The 13,396-nt window shown below is 53.7% G+C and overlaps 2 protein-coding genes across 2 annotated transcripts; one reads left to right on the plus strand and one right to left on the minus strand.

The window, feature by feature from the left end:
- Window positions 1-1,804: 1,804 nt before the first annotated feature.
- LOC309450406 (olfactory receptor 14J1-like) lies at window positions 1,805-2,731 on the plus strand (the record flags this gene model as incomplete). The annotated part of the gene is made up of 1 exon (XM_082073239.1): window positions 1,805-2,731. One exon carries the CDS (start codon window positions 1,805-1,807, stop codon window positions 2,729-2,731), a length of 927 nt encoding a protein of 308 aa, XP_081929365.1.
- A 6,746-nt stretch (window positions 2,732-9,477) lies between these two features.
- On the minus strand, window positions 9,478-10,419 carry LOC309450407 (olfactory receptor 14J1-like; the record flags this gene model as incomplete). The annotated part of the gene is made up of 1 exon (XM_082073240.1): window positions 9,478-10,419. The coding sequence occupies one exon, from the start codon at window positions 10,417-10,419 to the stop codon at window positions 9,478-9,480; it is 942 nt and encodes a 313-aa protein (XP_081929366.1).
- Window positions 10,420-13,396: the final 2,977 nt, after the last annotated feature.

Raw genomic sequence — 13,396 nt, forward strand, 5'->3', positions numbered from 1 at the left:
CTGCCTCTAGTTTTCTGCTCTAACCAAACTCCGGGGTCAGTTCTTCAGTTGTGTCCCTCAGTGGGACCCATTAACATTACAAGAAACTTTGGAGTTTGAATCTGACTTTGACTTCTTGAGAAGTTTCATCACCTTCCTCCAGGGTCTGAGGTCCATGGACTCAGCACCAAACCCACCAGAGGGGTCATTAAAGCGCCTTGGGCTGCTCCTGTGCTGCTGAGCTGGGCTGGGCTCCTGGGACACAGGGAGCTCATGGCAGCGGCAGCGCTGCAGAGAGACAGCTCTGCCCAGGAGCAGCTCCTCTGCACACGCAGCAGGGCTGAGGGCTCTGCCTGGGGATCTCAGCAGACGAGCAAGGCAGAGAGAGATTAAAGGTGGTCAGGACTGGGAGGATGACTGAGAGCTCACTGGAGGAGAAACCTTTGCAGCCCTGGCCATGGTAAGTCTCTGGTGCAGGGCAGTGCAGCTGCAGCTCCTGGAGGCATCTCCTGAAACTGGCACAGGCACAGCTGGTGGGATCTGTAAGGACGGGGCTCTTGTCAGGCCATGTTGAACACTGTGAAGCCGGGTGAGCACCCAGGGGTGCCCAGGGCTGTCCTGCAGAGCAGGGTTCCTGCACCCCAGGGCTGTGCCGGGCAGGGACTCTGCCGCCTGCCAGGGTCAGCGCTCAGCCTGCCCGGGAGATCCCATGGCAGCAGCTGTGGGGGGAAGGAGCGACCCCCGGCAGGGCAGGCAGGGAGCTTGTGGGGTTGAAGGGGGCTGTGTGTGTCAGGGCTGCTCAGAGCTCCAGATCCCCCCACACACATGGCACAGGGTCCTTCTGAACAACGACATCAATACAGGAACAGCTGCCAGGGAAGGAGTCTGTGCTTTCAGTTTTCCACTCTTGCTCGTCTGGGTGTGCAGTGGGAGATGGGGATTTATTTCTCTCTTTGGAGCAGACACTGAGACCCCAGTTCTCGTTAGGACGTGTCTGAGCTGCTCCTGAGCCCCTGCACACACAGAGCTGCCCCTGGGCAGTGCCAGGAGGTGTGAGCAGGACAGAGTTGAGCACACAGCGGGTGGGACGGGGTCTGTGACACTGACAGGGAGCAGACCAGGGACAGACACACAGCTGCAGGCAGCACAGACATGGGCAGGGAGAAGGAGCTCCCACCAGATATGCCAGGGATGGGATTTAGGACCCCCCGGCAATCCCCTGCAGTGCAGACACATTTCCCAGTGCAACCCCTGGTCTCCTCTCCTCCCCAGCAGACCCTCTGCCCCAAAGCCATGGGGTCCAGGTCACGAGTCTCCACCTCAGCAGCTGGACCTCCAGGTGAAGGGTTCCTGGAACGGGGTACACAAACAAGGTGCTAAAAGTACTTGCTCTCCAGTGTCATTATGTGAGTGGCAGCAGCACAGCCGGGTCAGGAGAAGGTTCCACAGCATGCCCGTCTGCCTTTCTGTCCTTGCTTTATTTTCTGGTAGCACTGCAGTGTCCTTCCCTGTTTCTCCACCTGTCCCTGCTGCTCTTGCTCTCTGGGGTTGGGGTGCGAGTGTCGGTCACTTCTTGTTCTGACATCAACTCAAGGAGTCATTCCCCAGAGGTGTGTTAATGGAAACCTGATGCCCAAGCTGTCTTTTAAGCTGTGATGAACAGTTTTTTCTCACTTGGTAGAAAGAGAGAATGAGCTGAAACATCCCTCCATCAGGGAGGGCGTTTTCCATGAGAAACAGCATGTTTATTTTCCTCAGAGAAGTCTCCCCTAACTTGTCACTGTCTTTTCCTTTATGCACAGGTCCTCATGCCCACAGGCAGCCAATGTCCAACAGCAGCTCCATCACCCAGTTCCTCCTCGTGCCATTCACAGACACACGGGAGCTGCAGCTCTTGCACTTCTGGCTCTTCCTGGGCATCTACCTGGCTGCCCTCCTGGGCAACGGCCTCATCATCACCACCATAGCCTGGGACCAGCACCTGCACACCCCCATGTACTTCTTCCTGCTCAACCTCGCCCTCCTCGACCTGGGTCTCATCTCCACCACTGTCCCCAAGTCCATGGCCAACTCCCTCTGGGACACCAGGGCCATCTCATACTCAGGATGTGCTGCACAGCTCTTTTCCTTTGCCTTCTTGACAGCAGCAGAATATTCTCTTCTCACCATCATGTCGTACGACCGCTACGTTGCCATCTGCAAACCCCTGCACTACGGGACCCTCCTGGGCAGCAGAGCTTGTGTCCACATGGCAGCAGCTGCCTGGGCCACTGGGTTTCTCAATGCTCTGCTGCACACGGCCAATACATTTTCACTGCCCCTGTGCAAGGGCAATGCCCTGGGCCAGTTCTTCTGTGAAATCCCCCAGATCCTCAAGCTCTGCTGCTCACACTCCTACCTCAGGGAAGTCTGGCTTCTTGTAGTCAGTGCCTGTTTAACTTTTGGCTCTTTTGTGTTCATTGTGGTGTCCTATGTGCAGATCTTGAGGGCCGTGCTGAGGATCCCCTCTGAGCAGGGACGGCACAAAGCCTTTTCCACCTGCCTCCCTCACCTGGCCGTGGTCTCCCTGTTCCTCAGCACTATCATGTTTGCCCACCTGAAGCCCCCGTCCATCTCTTCCCTATCCCTGGATCTGGTGGTGTCTGTTCTGTACTCAGTGGTTCCTCCAGCATTGAACCCCCTCATCTACAGCATGAGGAATCAGGAGCTCAAGGATGCCTTGAGGAAACTACTTCAATACTCACCTCTTTAGGTTTATAAGGTTTGCGTTATCTCACTAGGGCTGCAATAGAAATACCCAGAACTAGCTTTTCATCTTATGTTTCTATATTTTTCAATAGTGCTTTTCTTGGGCTTTGTTTTTTGGTTCATGTCTATAATAATATATTTCTTGGCCTCCTGTGAGTCTTTTATTGAACCAAAGACCTCATGTACATATGTATATGCACCCATTGGTTTTGATAAAGTCAATAAATAAAGCAGTAGAAAACAATTTGTCTCAGGTCCCATCTCTTCACTCTCCTCTGGAGCTGAGGCATCAGCCCCAGGATGCAGGAGGGTCCAGGAGGCAAATGCTGCCCCATGGAGGAGCAGCCCCGGTGGCCTTGGGGCTGCTCATGGGCACCTCAGTTGTTGCTCCTTCTCTGCTGCCTGTGACTCGAGGCTGCTGCTTCCCTGGAGCCGTGGCCAAGGGCAACAGCAGGATGCTGCCTTTTCAGTGCTGGTATCTCCTCAGAAAGACATCGATTTTGCTGAACCTGCAGTGGAACTGGAGCACAGGATTGATTTCGAGCTCAAGGAAGGTCTCGTGGAGAGCAGGTACTGGTCTGCAGTCACATCACACACAGCCTACTGGTCATCTATGGATACCACTCTTGTCCTTCTAACCTTCATGTGCAAACATGACCAAGAACACACTGACACATCCAGTTTATATAGTCTTTGAATTTTGAACTGGGAATGGGGCAGGATGGGAAAGGCAATTTGAAAACAAATGGCTGTGCCCTTGGATTTGTGGGGCTCCTAAGGTCTCATATAACTTGAGACAGTCCTGTTGTCCCTACAGTGGCATCCCTGAGGCTGCAGACAGGAGCAGGCCATGGGAACCACTTGATCAGAGCTGTGTCCGTGCAAACAGCACCGTAAACTCAGGGGCTCCTCAGGGCAGGGCAGAAGTCTGGACGCCTCTTCCAAAGCTGGTGTCAGGAATACAGCCCAGGTGCTGCTCCCTCAAAAGGGCTCCTGCTCTTTTGGGGTCTTGATGGATTCAGGGGGACAGGCTCAGAGTCCCAGAGGGGTGTGTTAGGGACCAAGGACTGGACTAAGAGCTTCCTTCTTGTTTGCACATGTCCAAGAAGACTGTAACAGGACTTGGACTTATCTGCCCGTTGCTGTCCCACCTGCAATAGGAATGATGGCAGATGTCTCCTGGAGAGGAACTGTGTGCACCCAGGAGAGCTCAGGGGATCTCCAGGGACAGCATGGGAGGAAACTTTGGAAGGAGGGGCAGGTTACTCAGGAGGAATGCAAGAATTCTGTGAGGTTATGGAGGGAGAGAACTAGAAGGGCCAAAGCCCAACCGGAGCTACACCTGGGTACTGCTGTAAAAGGTAACAAGAAAAGTTTCTATAAATATGTCATCAACAAAAGGAGGGCCAAGGAGAATCTCCATCCACTGATGGATGCAGAGGGAAACACAGTGACAGAAGATGAGGGAAAGGCTGAGGTGGTAAAAGCCTTCTGTGCCTCAGTCTTTGATAGAACAGTTGTGCTGCAGGTACCCAGCCCCCTGAGCCAGAAGACAGGGATGGGGAGCAGAATGAAGCACAAATAATCCAAGGGGAAATGGCTGGCAACCTGCTACACCACTTGGACCCCCACAAGTCTATGGAGCCAGATGGGATACACTCAGGGGTGTTGAGGCAGCTGGTGGAGGTGATCACTAAGCCACTTTCCATTATCTACCAGCAATCCTGGCCAAGTGGGGAGGTCCCAGTTTACTGGAAATTGGCTAACATGACACCCATCTACAAGAAGGGCCAGAAGGATGATCCGGGGAACTAGAGACCTGTCAGTCTGCCCTTGGTGCTGGGCAAGGTCATAGAGCAGATGATCTTGAGTAACATTACACGACACATACAAGAGAACCATGTGATCAGGCCCAGTCAACATGGGTTTCTGAAAGGCAGGTGCTGTTTGACAAACCTGAACTCCTTTTATGACAAGGTAACCTGTCTAGTAGATGAGGGAAAGGCTGTGGATGTTGTGTCCTTAGACTGCAGTAAAGCCTTTGACACCATATCCAACAGCATCTCCTGGAGAAGCTACAGCTCATGGCCTGGATGGTGTGTCTGCGACGAGTAAAGGACTGGCTTAAGGGCAGGGCCCAAAATGTTGTGGTGAACGTAGCCAAATCCAGTTGTTGGCTGGTCATGGGTGGTGTCCCAGGGCTCAGTATTGGGGTAGTTCTGTTTAGTCTTCAGCTCTGATGCTCAGAAACCCCTTGGTTTGCTTTCTGAAGCAGAAAGGAGAAGCCATGAGCTCCAGGCAATGGGAAGGGGGATCCTGTCCCTCACACACGGCTCAGGGCTCTTCCTGGGACCGTGGGATGTGGGTGTGCAAGGCCCAGGGAAGGACAACACTGGGACAACAACTTCCAGCTTCCCCATGGGGCTGCAAGGAGGCAGCGAGGCCCCAGTGCCATGAGGACAACATGTCTTCTCCTGGGCCTCAGTGGCAGAGACAACTGCCCTGGCCAAGGGGACACAGACCTGGGTTCTGTGGGTCCCTTCCAGCCTTACAGCGCCCTTTGCCATCTCCACCACAGGCTGTTCTACACGGTGCTACCCCTGCCCCTCTTTCCCTGCAGGCTGCAGACACCCATCTCGCTTCCCCACCTGCTCTCACCCCAGCATTTCTGCACCTTCACTGCTGTGTCTGCACCCTCACCGGCTGCTCTTTGGCACACAAACCATGGGCTGATCCAGCTCCCTCTGGGTCACCTCTTGCCCCACAGCACTGCCCTTCCAGGGACATTTCTACCTCCTCATATCCATTCCTCACCTTCCAAGTAGACTTCTTTTTTCTCTTTCCTGCTTCTTCCCACTATCAAGAAAAGCTCGACCATCTCATAAACTGCCCTTCATGCAGGGAACCCAACCCGGTAGGCTTCTTGTGGTCTTTTACCTAAATGGAGAGAAGTCACCTCGCCATGGTCTTCTCTGACAGACACGACCATGTCCCTGCCGATGTCCCGTCATGTTCTCAGGTGGGATGGACATGACAACCCGTCTCTCTTCCTGGGTAAGACCTGTGGGCACTTGGGTAGAGGTTCTTTCCCAGCCATGTCCCTGCTGCTGGGCTGTCACCTCCAGACACAGAACTGACCCCACTGTCCCTTCACAGCCACATGATTCCACTTGGATTATGAGTATCTGAGACTCAGCTGACCTCATAATACCGAACCCATCCATCCCCCTCCCCATAGCCCAGGGCCTGACCAGATAATAGTATGCTTGTTGTATCAAATTAAACAAATGTATTTCCCTCTAAATGTTTGAGTTTCTTTGCAGTGACTGTTGTTTTTATGTTGACATCATTTCTATCTCCTCTTCTGCCTCTTTTTTTTTCTTTTTTTTCTTTTCTGCAGATATTCTAGATTCAAAAACGTGTCCAGGGGAAAGACTCATCGAATCATAGAGTCAGTCAGGTTTGAAGAGAGCCCTGAACATCTTCTTGCTTCACTCTCCTTCCCAAAGCAGGGTGACCAGGTGAGGTTCTTCAAGGTCTTTGCTCAGCTTTGCATCATCTCCATCACAGCACAGAAGGGACAATAAAGACCTTCAGCAGTTTTGGCCCAAATGCTGGTCCCTGGGGGATGACACACTAACTGCACAGAGGACACTGCATCGCAGATGATATTTGGGCTTGAAGTTTCAGTGAACTTCCCACCAAGCATCAGCTTCTTCAGCCCAAACAGCATCAATCGGGCTATAAGGACACCACTGGAGACCATGTCCAAGGCCTGGCACAATTTAATACACACAACATGCCTGTCTTTCCCCTGCCCATTTTGGTTCACAAGTCTCTTTCTTGTCCTTCAAGTGCCTGCAGATGGCTGCAGGAGGACTTGTCCCATCACCTTCCCAGGGACAGAGACAAGCTGAGCAGCCTGTGATTCTCCCCATTCTCCTTCCTGCCTTTCTTGAAGATGGGTTTGACGGATGCCAGGACCTCCTGGATTGCACTGTCATTTTGAAAACACAATCCAGAATCACAGGGCAACTGAGGTGAATCTCACTGGGTCAGTGGGGTTTGTTCCCAGAGTCACACACACAAATGTCAGGGTTGTGCTGGTGTCCATAACTGAGTTGGCTTTGTGGACTCTCATCTGAGGTAGAATCATAGAATCATAGAATACTCTGATAGGAAGAGAGCCTTGGGATCATTGAGTCCAACCACAGCCCAGCTCTCGCACTAAACCATGTCCCTGAGAACCTCGTCTAAACACCTTTAAACCCCTCCAGGGGTGGTGACTCCCCACTGCCCTGGGAAGCCTGACAAAGCCTTTTTTCTCCACCTTCCACACATCCCTGATCAATCCCCTCATGTAGAGTTCAGGGACCAGAATGTTTGGGTGCAAGTGGAGCTTTGAGAAAAATGGTCAGGAAAGCTTTGAGGTGCACAGGGAGCCCATCAACATGTTGGGAAGCTGTTCTCTCTGAACAAGCCCAGAAGACCAGCACAGCATTTGCTGTGTCCCAGAAACTCGCCTGGAAGGTTGGGATATGGAGAAAAGGTTTGGTCTTGGAAGGGACAGACAGGGGCTGGTGGAACTGGCTGGTGTGACCGTGAGACGTCTCCCAAACACCTCAGAACAGTCCTGGCTCTCAGGGAGGCTGCATGGTCCTCTGAGAAAGAAAATAACAAAAATGACTTATCGTGCAATCATAGAATAATTGTGGTTGGAAGAGACCCTTAGGATCATCGAGTCCAACCATAACCTAAATATGGCACTAAACCATGTCCCTAAGAGCCCCATCTATCTGTGTTTTAAACACCTTCAGTGATGGTGACTCCACAACCTCACTGGGCAGTCTGCTCCATTGCTTCAAAACCTTTTCCCTGAAGAATTTTTTCCTAATATCCAATCTAAACCTCCCCATGTGCAACTTGAGGCCATTTCCTCTTGTCCTATCACTTGCTACTTGGGAGAAGAGACCAAGACTCGCCATATTGCAACCTCCTGTCAGGCAGTTGTGGACAGTGAGGTCTCCTCTCAATCTCCTGTTCTCCAGGCTCAACAGCCCCAGTTCCCTCAACCGCTCCTCATCACACTTGTGCTCCGTACACTCAGCAGCTTTGTCGCCTCCTCTGCACTCTCTCTAGTATTTCAATGTTCTTCTTATGATGAGGGACCCAAAAGTGAACACAGGATTCAAGTTGCGGCCTAACCAGTGCTGAGTACAGCGGCACAATCACTTCTCTAGTCCTGCTGACCACACTATTCCTGATACAAGCCAGGAAGCTGTTGGTCATTTTGGCCACCTGGGAACACGCTGGCTCCTGTTCAGGCACGGTCATTCAATACCCACAGATCCCTTTCCACCAGGCAGCTTTCCAGACACTCTTTCCTGAGCCTGTAGCGTTCATAGAGTTGTTGTGACCCAAGTGCAGGACCCAGCACTTGGCCTTGTTAAACCTCAGACTACTGGCCTCAGCCCAACGATCCAGCTGCTCCAGATCCCTAAGTATGGCCATCCTCATGTCCCACGTCATGAGGAATGGACATGGGGACCTCAGTTCAAGGCAGCACATCCTAGTGCTGCAGTCAGGCCTTCATGGAACCTGCAGGAATAGCTGATGGTGTTTGTACTGAGTTGGGTTCATCTTATGTCCATGATATGCATGCTCATATCTCATCCATACAGTGGAAACATTGGCTTCTGACTTACTCATTCAGTGTCCTTGTGTTGAGGGATGAACAACCTCTCTCAACTGGGGTGAAGGGCCAGTGCAGGAAAAGGTGGTTTTGAGGGGCTGGTCTGTGGTGACTGTCCTGGGCCAGTTTCCCCAGGTTGTCCCATGACCATGGGCACACACCAGCCCCTGCTCTGCTGGTGCTTCAGGGCTCTCCCAGGAGGCCTGGCTGGGAGAGGACACTGCTGTGTGCCAGCCCTGCACACTCACACACTTCAGCCGTTCACTGGGAGTTTCTTCTCTGGGGCATTTGCCAGTTCAGCCCTCCCACCCCCTCCTGAATTGTGCCACCCCCCTGCCCTCTCCCCAGCCCAGCTCGGCAGAGCAGCCACACTGGAACTGGAACTGGTCCCACAGCAGTGGGGACCAGTGAGAATGAAGGACAGTGAGAATGTTCATCCAGCCGGCATGCTGAGAGGGTCTCCAGCACAGGCAGCTTGCAGACCCAGGTCCAGACTGGCTCCCCAGGACAGCATGAGGCATTTGGCCCAGGAGATCCTCAGGAAGGTCCTGCGGCCACAGTGCCAGGGCCACCTGCCCCAAGCTGCCACCTGCAGCAAAGGGTTTCTCTTTCCATGTCTTTCCTGCACACATACAGTGCCCCACTCTTCTCCTGGAACATCCCGTCTCCCCACAGAGCCCTTTCCCAAGAGACCTGAGCTATGCTGACCTGGCCAGCTGTTCCTGCCCCCCTTCCCACGCTCCATACAGCTCCGACCGAGGATTCTGGGCAAACAAGTCAGTGCGGGGTCCTTTATTTCATTTCTACACACAGAGAGTACAGCTCCTTATTTACACAAAAACTATAGGACACAGCAGACAGGCAGGTATGGACACAGCCATAAGAAGACAAATAATTTTGCTTGTGGATAGCATTAATACAAGCAAGAAAAACAAACACAAAAGAGAAAAAAAAAAAACAAAAAACAAAAAAAAACAAAATACAAAACCACAAAAGCTACAGAACTCAGTTTGAACTAGTAATGCGTTATATTACAAGTGACATGCAGAAGCAGGAGGTCACTTCATTACAGCCTTGGAAAAGCGAACAGTCATCAGTTTCCTTATGGCATCCTTGAGCTCCTGGTTCCTCATGCTGTAGATGAGGGGGTTCACTGCTGGAGGCACCAACGAGTACAGAACTGACACCACCAGGTCCAGGGATGGGGAGGAAATGGATGAGGGTTTCAGGGTGGCAAACATGGCAGTGCTGACAAACAGGGAAACCACGGCCAGGTGAGGGAGGCAGGTGGAAAAGGCTTTGTGCCGTCCCTGCTCAGAGGGGATCCTCAGCACGGCCCTCAAGATCTGCACATAGGACACCACAATGAACACAAAACACATTAAAGCTAAACAGGCACTGACCAGAAGAAGCCCAAGTTCCCTGAGGTAGGAGTGTGAGCAGGAGAGCTTGAGGATCTGGGGGATTTCACAGAAGAACTGGCCCAGGGCATTGCCCTTGCACAGGGGCAGTGAAAATGTATTGGCCGTGTGCAGCAGAGCATTGAGAAACCCAGTGGCCCAGGCAGCTGCTGCCATGTGGACACAAGCTCTGCTGCCCAGGAGGGTCCCGTAGTGCAGGGGTTTGCAGATGGCAACGTAGCGGTCGTACGACATGATGGTGAGCATAGAATATTCTGCTACTATCAAGAATGAAAATGAAAAGAGTTGTGCAGCACAACCCGAGTATGATATGGCCCTGGTATCCCACAGAGAGTTGGCCATGGACTTGGGGACAGTGGTGGAGATGAATCCCAGGTCGAGGAGGGCGAGGTTGAGCAGGAAGAAGTACATGGGGGTGTGCAGGTGCTGGTCCCAGGCTATGGTGGTGATGATGAGGCCGTTGCCCAGGAGGGCAGCCAGGTAGATGCCCAGGAAGAGCCAGAAGTGCAAGAGCTGCAGCTCCCGTGTGTCTGTGAACGGCAGGAGGAGGAACTGGGTGATGGAGCTGCTGTTGGACATTGGCTGCCTGTGGGCATGAGGACCTGTCATAGGAGGAAAAGGCTTAGATTGAGACTTCTCTGGGAAAAACCAAAGCCATTTCCCGCAGACCCTCTGACCCTGTCACAAAAAGAGACACTTTTGTTTTTCCAGGAGAACGTCCTGGCTGGAGCCCTCGTCGGTGCTTGATGAGTGTGCAATGAAGAGCAGGGTCTCTGCCCAGGGGCTCCTGAGGAGTCAGCCTGACCCTGTGTGATCGGGTGGGCAGGGGCCAGTCCTGGGGTTCAGCTTTGTCAGCTGGAACCGCTCCTGGTGCAGAAGGGACGGTCAGCATCTGTACCCCCAGGCCTGAGAAACTGACTTTGAGAGGTTTGGGGTTTCTACAGCTCCTTCTTCCCTCCCACCCCGGGGAGTGTTGTTGGGTGTCAGAAACCCTCAGCATTTCTGCTGCACTCAGGGAGAACAGAGCGAGTCCTGCGAGACCAGAGGGTGCCTGTGGGTCAGTGCAGAGTGAGGGCAGCTGCTCTGTCCCTCTGTCCTGCTCCAGCTGCCCTGGGCTGGCACCTTTCTGAGATGGGGGCTGATCACACTCCCATGTTACCCTGAAAAGCCACCAGGCGCTGCTGAGAGCAGAGGGATCCACCTCAGACCATGACAGGTCTCACCCTTTCCTAAGGTCTCAGCACCCAACATTTAGCCCAGGACACACACAGCTCACTCCCCAGCCCCACAGACTGCATTGCCCACAGCCCACAGGTCAGAGCAAAGCTGGGACACGTGTGCCCATGGACACACCTGCAGGAAAGGACCCACAAGATCAGGCTGTGACTCTGCAGCTGAAACTGCCATCCCCAGAGAGCCTGACAGCAAGAACAAGATCCCAACAGCAGGGACCCAGAGCAGGGGAGCAAGAAGGAAAATGCGGTGAGGGTGGGTGTGAGAGAGGCCAGGGCAGAGGCAGCCGGGCACTCAGACAGCGTCACCCTTCCCCAGCTGTGCAGCCACCTCCCAGACACCAACACTGCCGGGCAGCTGCTCTCAGCCCCTGTGCTCTGCAGAGGAACTGCAGCTCTGGCTGCACAGGAGCTGCTTCATGCCCTGGAGCCCCCGGCCCTGAGGGCAGAGGCTTTGCTGGGGGGGAGAGGAGGCCAGGGGGCTGCTCACAGGAGGGATCTGACCTGCAGGGGTCACAGGGACTTTTCTCTCTTCTCCCTCCCATAACAATTCCGGGCTTGGTTTCCTCTCATTTCTGATCATTTCCCTGCTGCCTGGAGATTCTCCCCTGGGAGGTGTTTCCCTGTCCATGTCTGTTCCCTGTCAGTGCTCACAGACCATCCCACCCTCTGTGCCCTCCCCCTGGCCCTACAGATCCTGCCTGTTCACAGGGCACTGCCTGGGGGCATCTTCCTGTCTGCAGGCTGGAAAACAGGACAGGTCAGACTAAGGCTGATGGGTCCAGCCAAGGTGATGCAGGTGCTGTGCACAGGCAGAGGGGTGGGGAAGGGATGGCATGAGCCTTCTGGCAGATGTACTGATCACTCACAGTGGCAGTTCAGGAGTCTCAGTGACTTGTTTAAGCATGAGAGCTCATTTTGCATTTATCCTTTCACACATGCCCCTCCGTGCCCCCCCAACTCCAATCTTGGAATAGGAAACTGAAAGGACAGACTCAGGTAACCTCCTTATCATTAAAGTAATACCTGTACAGAAGCAGCAGAAGGACCATTCCCTGCTGGGGGTCGCTTCTTCCCCACAGCTTCTCCCCTCAGTGCTGCTGGGGTCTCCTGGGCAGGCTGAGCGCTGACCCTGGCAGGCGGCAGAGTCCCTGCCCGGCACAGCCCTGGGGTGCAGGGACCCTGCTCTGCAGGACAGCCCTGACACCCCTGGGTGCTCCCCCTGCAGTCACCCTCAGCAGAAGTTGTCATCATTCCCTGTCCCTCTGACAGTGCAGCAGGGAAGCCCTGCTCTGGAGTGTGTTCTTCTCTACAACAGAGATACTGTGACAGAGACCTGACAGATCCTGTAAATTGTGGGATGTACCAACTTACGGTCTCCTTACAAGAAATGCAGCTGCATTGTCTTACAGACAGAGACTTACCATGTTAGCACTGTGAAGAGTTGTCTCATTGAATCCTCAGCAACCAGCCACCCCACTTTGCCTTTAATCTCTCTGTGCCTGGCTCCTGTGCCCTCGGTGCTGCAGGCAGAGCCCTCAGCCCTGCTGCGTGTGCAGAGGAGCTGCTCCTGGGCAGAGCTGTCTCTCTGCAGCGCTGCCGCTGCCATAAGCTCCCTGTGTCCCAGGAGCCCAGCCCAGCTCAGCAGCACAGGAGCAGCCCAAGGTGCTTTAATGACCCCTCTGGTGGGTTTGGTGCTGAGTCCATGGACCTCAGACCCTGGAGGAAGGTGATGAAACTTCTCAAGAAGTCAAAGTCAGATTCAAACTCCAAAGTTTCTTGTAAGGTTAATGGGTCCCACTGAGGGAAACAACTGAGAAACCATCCCAGGGGTCTGGTCAGAGAAGAAAACTGGAGGTAGAGATGACAGGTCATGAAAAGCAAAGTAAAGGTCTCTCTGATGCTGAATAAACCTGGATGTGTTTCATTAATCAAAGGGACAAGGCCTGACCCCCAGCCCTGAGAAGTCAGATCCTGTCCCTCCCACGTTGCCCAGGGCTCTTCCTGGGACAGTGTGATGTGGGGCTGTGCAAGGCCAAGGGCAGGACTATGGTCCCACACCTCCCAGGTTCCTGGCTGGGGACAAGGAGGCCATAAGGCCCCTGTGCTGCAAGGACAAGGTGTCTCCTCACAGGCATCAGAGGTGCAGACAACAGCCACGGCCAAGGGGAGAAGGAGCTCATGTCTGGTGGGGCTTTCAGCCTCTTTCCATCCCGTGATCATCTCCACGACAGCCTGTCCTGTGCTGTCCATCCCCTGCACCTCTGTCCCTGCAGGCTGGAGACATCCCCCCTGCTGCCCCACCTTGCTCCTGTCTGAGCATC

Source organism: Streptopelia decaocto (genome assembly GCF_964273445.1).
Source record: "Streptopelia decaocto genome assembly, chromosome: 26".
Lineage (NCBI taxonomy): Eukaryota > Metazoa > Chordata > Aves > Columbiformes > Columbidae > Streptopelia > Streptopelia decaocto.